The 6750-nt window shown below is 37.7% G+C and overlaps 1 protein-coding gene across 1 annotated transcript; it reads left to right on the top strand.

Annotated features, from left to right (window-relative positions):
• The first annotated feature begins 347 nt into the window (after window positions 1-347).
• Window positions 348-5588, top strand: LOC129915036 (uncharacterized). Its single transcript, XM_055994491.1, has one exon. The coding sequence runs from the start codon at window positions 348-350 to the stop codon at window positions 5586-5588; it is 5241 nt and encodes a 1746-aa protein (XP_055850466.1).
• The last annotated feature ends 1162 nt before the right edge of the window (window positions 5589-6750 follow it).

Raw genomic sequence — 6750 nt, forward strand, 5'->3', positions numbered from 1 at the left:
CATATATACGTCATCAGTTGCAGCCATCATACATTTGAGTTTGTACAGGTACATTTACAATATTTTACCATATGCTTGAGATTTTTTATATTATAAAATAAATTTCATTGAAAGTATTTTGTGCGAAAATTCAGTGCGCTTATTAATACGGTAAAAGGGATATGTGTATATTAACGGTAAAAATTGGTACGTTATATACATATATATACATTGTGCGGGGTATTTACAAACGGTAAAAATTGGTACGTTTTAAATACAGTAAGAAGCGGTAAAATTGATACGCTTGGGTGGTAAGCATTTTTCTTTGTTGAGTAGATTATCACGCGGTTTTTACTTTTTCATTTGAAATGAGTTTGGAGGCTTTAATTTTGGCATGCGATGAGCTCGTTGATTTACATGCGTCATTTAAAGGAAAATCTGCTAGAGAGCTAAAAAAATCTGCTTTTGAAGCTTATCGGGTTGAACTTCAAGCACTTTGGCTTGATGTTAAGAAAGCATACAGTGAATATATAAGTGCGGCGGCCGCTGATGACGTTCTCATCGCGTCACTCCCTGAGGTTAAGGCAAAATATAGAAACTCTTCGGACACATATATTGAATTTCTCAGTGATATTTTGGAGGCGACGCGGCCCCAAGAGGTTAGTTTAAAATCGAATAACGAAAAGAGTGATAATGTCGAATTAAAGCATCATATGCATCTTCCGCCGTGTGAAACGGAAATATTTAGTGGCAATTTTCTCAAATGGCCAGCATTTAGAGACATGTTTACGGCACTTTACATTCGACACGCAAGGTTAAGTCCCGTTCAAAAACTTTTTCACTTGCGTGCTCGAACTAAAGATCATGCCTTAAGCATAGTCTCTAAATTTGAGATAACAGATGATAATTTCGAGGCTGCTTGGGCAGCTCTCAAAGAACACTACGAAAATAAAAGGGTTTTAGTGAATAATCATCTAAGTATTTTGCTTGGTCAGGTGCGCATAACGGTTGAATCGGCAGATGCATTAAAGGAATTGCAGAGCAATATTAATGAAGCTATTATAGCTTTAGAGTCGTATGGTATTGAGGTGAAAAAGTGGGATGCGTTGGTTACATACGTTTGTGCGTCTCGTCTCCCACCACAGACTTTATCCCTTTGGGAAGAATCACTTGCGAATCCAAAGGAAATTCAATCATGGGAAAAAATGAACATTTTTATCACAAATAGGTACCGGGTCCTAGATAACGTTTCAGACATGAACAAAGAAGATAAAGTTTTGAAAAATTCGGGTTCAAAACAGCAATCTTCAAGTTCATTTCCACGTGTTCGAACACATCACGCTCAAGTTAGTTCGCAATGTAAAGTTTGTAAGGGGACTCATGCACTTCGTGTATGCCCAGATTTTTTGAAAATGAGCGTTTCTCAAAGGAGAAACACTATTCGGAAATTAAAATATTGCTATAATTGTCTAGCATTCAGTCACTTGGTAACCGCCTGCCAGAGTGAAAGTACATGTTTTCACTGTAAGGGAAAACATCACTCATTGCTACATTTTGACAAATCTCCTTCGGGGAGCTTTACTCCACAAATACAGTCCACTCATTCAACTTCAGCTGCAAGTCAAAATGCCCAACAACATACTGTACCAAGGGACAGTTCAAATTTCAAGCTTTCAAATACGGAAGAAAGCCCCAATGTTTCGGCAAAAGCATTTTTTGCCAAAACTAAACGCACAACTCTTTTAGCTACTGCGATGATTCGGATTCATCACCATCACACTGATTTTGAGTGGAGGGCGCTTATTGATCCGGGTTCGGAAATCTCATTTATTTCCGAAGAAGTTCAAAGAAAGTTAAAATTGCCCGTTCAATCGGTTATGGCAACGGTTGCAGGCGTTAATTCCTCGGTAACGGCAACTTCAAACAAAATGTGCTCATTCACTCTCAGATCGAAATTCGATAAACAATTTTCACTTTCCGCTCGGGCACTTGTCCTTAAAACGGTTTCGGACAGTTTGCCTTCCATATCCATTGATATTGGAAATACTCAAAATTTGTTTGACTTTCCCTTAGCGGACCCTTGTTTCAATCAAAGTGGAAAGATTGATTTACTGATCGGTGCAGATTTATACCCACTTATTATTCGCGATGGATTAAAATTTAATGTTTTTCAAAGAATTATGGCTCAGAACACAGTTTTCGGATGGGTATTGCTGGGTCCTTTGGAACCACCCATTTCTCAAAATAATATCGAATATACTCGATCGCTGTCTTTTTTTAATGAGGTAACGGTGGATGAAGAAATCCAAAGATTTTGGAAACTTGAGGAGCTTCCACAAATCTTATTTTTAACGGCCGCAGAACAATTCTGCGAAAATCTTTTCGAAAAAACAACGTACCGAGATAAAACGGGTCGGTTTGTTGTAAGGCTACCGTTTAAAGACGATTCCTTTCAAAGTCCAGGGTTAGGAAATTCGTATGAAATTGCAAAACGTCAATTTCTACGAAATGAAAAGCGTCTTTTATATAGTCCCATACTTAAAAATGAGTACGATTCGGTGCTCTCGGAATATATTGATTTAGGGCATATGAAACCAAGTGATTCCGCGGATAAGGTTTGCGAAAACGGCACATCATATGTTATGCCACATCATGCAGTGATTAAACCGGAAAGCCTAACAACAAAAGTTCGCGTTGTTTTCAACGCATCATGTTCCTCTTCAAACGGGAAGAGTTTAAACGATTTGTTGTATCCAGGCCCGGCACTTCAAACGGATATAACACTCTTGATGTTAAATTGGCGGCTTTATAAGTACGTGTTCAACAGTGATGTCGAAAAAATGTATCGACAGATAAAAATATATCCCGATCAAACGCCTTTTCAAAAAATTTTGTTTCGTCAGAACCCGAAAGATGATCTAAGCGTTTTTGAAATGTTAACACTAACATTTGGGGTTTCCTGCTCCCCATATTTAGCAATTCGTTCTTTGCATCAGTTGGCTAAGGAAGTAAATCGGTCTCATCCTCTAGCATCAAAAATTCTTTTAAACGAGTTGTTTGTAGATGACGTTCTTTCAGGGGCTCATGACATTTCCACTGCGGTAGAAGCTCAATTCGAATTAATTGAGGTATTAAAGTCTGCCGGTTTCAATTTAAGAAAGTGGACATCGAACGCGAAGGAGTTACTGAGTCCTCTGCCTAAAGGTTCACTTCTTAACGAAGATTTCCTAACTATTGATGATAAAAGTTCTGTAAAAATGCTTGGCATAAAATGGAAAGCTACTTTAGATACATTTTCGTTTTCGGTACAATCAATACCACAATCTAACTCTTTCTCAAAACGCTCAGTTCTATCCGTCATTGCAAAATTGTATGATCCTATAGGGTGGTTGGCCCCTATTGTGATCACAGCAAAAATACTGATGCAACAAATTTGGAAGGATAAAACTGAATGGGATAGTTGTCTTCTTCCCACCACCGAACAGAGTTGGAAAGTTTTTGTGGCAAGTTTGCCCGAGGTTGCAAATGTAAGCATACCACGATGGGTGGAATACACTCCGCACGCTGTTTCACAGATCCACGGATTCTGTGACGCGTCCAAAAAGGCTTATGCGGCATGTATTTATTTACGAGTGCAACAACAAGATAAAATTACCTCCCATCTCTTGTGGGCGAAATCAAAGGTAGCGCCAGTAAATACTATCTCGTTACCAAGGCTAGAGTTGCAAGGGGCAGTTCTTCTATCTAAAATGATCAGTTTATTGTCAACAGCTCTTCAAATTCAAAATGTTTCATTAGTTAAGTTGTGGACGGATTCCACTATAGTCTTAGCCTGGCTTCAAAAACAACCATGTTCATGGCAAACGTTTGTGGCAAACCGAACAGCAGAAATTTTGAAAAATACGGCGGTGACGGATTGGTCGCATGTAGTTTCGGGTGAAAACCCAGCTGATCTAGCCACGAGAGGAGTATCCCCTGTGGATTTAAGAGAAAGCTCTTTGTGGTGGAATGGTCCCCACTGGTTATTGAAACCTCAATCAATTTGGCCACAAACCAAGCTTGAACCAGTTGATGAGTCAAATCTAGAAGTGAAAAAGGTAAAGTCGTTTAAACAACAGGTCGTACAGGACTTCGAGGAAGATTTAGCTAAATTTTCGAACTGGCCTAAGGCTGTGTGCGTATTTGCTTACATGGAGCGGTTTCATCACTCTTTTAAAAGGCATGGAGGTACAAAATATTCTTCTCCGGAACTTTCATATGAAGAATTTAATTTAGCCAAACAAACGTTAATTGTCTTCACACAACAAAAATATTTCAAAAAAGAATATGGTGATTTAATACAGGGAAAACATTTAGAGTCGAAAAGTTGGTTAGGAAAGTTCAATCCCTTTATTGATGACAAGGGTGTCATGCGTGCGAATGGGAGATTAGCTTTGTCAACTTTATCGTATAACGAAAAATTCCCCATACTTCTTCCCGTAAAATGTCTTTTTGTTCAACTTTATATACAATACATTCACGAGCTTTCACTACATGGTGAAATTCAAATCATGATGCGCATGATAAGATCGGAATATTGGATTCCGCAGGTTAAAAATCTGGTAAAAAAGTGTATTATAAAGTGTACAGTTTGTACTCGGTACAAAAAACATGTTCAAACCCAATTGATGGGTGCGTTACCTAAAGAAAGAACGGTTTTAGGTCGCCCTTTTACGAATACTGGAGTGGATTTTGCGGGTCCGTTTCTCATTAAGACGTATTATGGTCGAAAATGTCGTTTAGACAAGGGGTACGTTTGTATTTTTGTATGTTTTGCAACGCGTGCCATACACTTAGAACTTGTTAGTGAGCTAACGACTCAAGCATTTCTTGCGTCATTTACTCGTTTCATTTCTCGACGGGGAACTCCAGAACAAATGTTCTCAGATCACGGCACGAACTTCGTGGGTGCATCCAAAGTTCTTTTATCTAATTTCCACAAATCACTTTTACATTGCCCTAGTGCAGTTGCTCACAAATTAAAATGGAATTTTATCCCTCCAGGGTCACCCCACATGGGTGGATTGTGGGAAGCGGGGGTCAAGAGTTTCAAAGGGCATTTCAGGAAGGTAGCAGGTAATGAAAAATTCACATTCGAAGAATTTACTACCTTGCTTACCCGAATTGAATGCACTTTGAACTCGCGACCCTTGTCACCGATGTCTGAAGATGTGTCAGATATCGTCCCACTGACCCCTGGTCATTTCCTCACTGGAGGAGTGTTAAATGGTTTGCCCGAACCGTCATATTCAGATCAATCGTTAAGTATTATAAATCGGTGGAGAAAGTTGCAAATTCTTCATCATCAACTAAGCGCTCGTTGGAAAGAGGAATATTTAAAGGAACTCCATAAACGGTATAAATGGAAGTATCCCGAAAGAAATGTTCAAATTGACGATCTCGTCATTATACGAAATGAAAATTTGCCCCCAAACGAGTGGCGCCTTGGGAGAGTCATCAACGTGCACGCCGGACATGATAACAAAATTCGCGTCGCGGAAATTCGAACCGAAAAGGGAATAGTCACGCGCTCGATTGCCAAAATTTGCATCCTTCTACCTCAAAAGTAAAGTGAAAAACGATTTTTTCTTAAATATAGATGAATTTGAGTATAATGAAAACAAATTCGTAAAAGAGATAAAGGAAAATTGCTTACCATTCGTAAAAAAAAAAAAAAAAAAAACAAAAATATATGAATTTATATAGGGAAGGTATGGTAAGGAGCTCGAATTTTCGCATCTATATATACATTTATTATAATTTTTAGTTATTGCCTGCCGAAATTTCAAGCATAGGGATAAAATTTGTATCTCGTACTTTTAATTTTGCAAATTGAAATTCTTGTATCATTCCAAATTTACTAATTTCTTTATTAAAATTGAATTAAGTCATAAAAGTAAATAATTTAACTCTTCATCATTTGTTCTGGTGTGTTGGTGGTTTGTTTTTAGCTCATTTAATAGTTGCAAGGTTGCAAGGCGGGCGGTAATGTTCAATTCAGAACTTTCTACCGGGGGGAACCACAAACGATTACGAGAAAAGCGTACTCCGTTTTTAGGGAGAATTGCGTACTCCGTTTTACGGAAAATTGCGGAACGCAAATTCTCCCTATTCTCGAACACGCCCACGTTTCGTTTCCTCCCGGTCCGAAATAAAAATTGACATTGCAGCCAACCTTCAACAGTAAAAAACCTATTCAATCACATTCATTCTCGCATCCATTCAATTCAAAGTTGTCATTCATTCTTTCTTTCAACGTCAACCAGTCACCACCACATCAAGCATACAAACACAACGAAAGTAGTACCTAATTAAATTAAAGAAAAGGAAAAACTTAAAACCAAAAGAAAATAAAAAAAAAGAAACTTTATACAATTTGTAATCAATTAAGTTGAACTAATAAATAAAGTAAATACAAACAAAAAGGAAACTTAAATCTTTAAAGAAACCAAAGGGAAAAACCAAAAAAAGAAAAAGGTACGCCTACGCCCCAACAGTTGCATTAATTGATTAAAATGCCCAATTAAAACCCAATTTCTGCTGAATGCTTTCAAAGTTTACCATCTATTTGGTATAATATAATAAAAATAATCGATGAAACTCTTTTATAACTTCAGTTTAAACAAAATGGCAGTCAAAGCTGGTTGTAAGCATCTTCGAACATTACTGTTCCTTAAAATAATGTACTTTTATGGACAAATATTTGGAATATATTGTTTCATCTTAACAACT

This window comes from Episyrphus balteatus, chromosome 3 (genome assembly GCF_945859705.1).
Source record: "Episyrphus balteatus chromosome 3, idEpiBalt1.1, whole genome shotgun sequence".
NCBI lineage: Eukaryota > Metazoa > Arthropoda > Insecta > Diptera > Syrphidae > Episyrphus > Episyrphus balteatus.

What these genes read in the sequence shown, in the direction of transcription:
- LOC129915036 (XM_055994491.1), top strand. Translation starts at nt 348, where the DNA reads ATGAGTTTGGAGGCTTTAATTTTGGCATGCGATGAGCTCGTTGATTTA.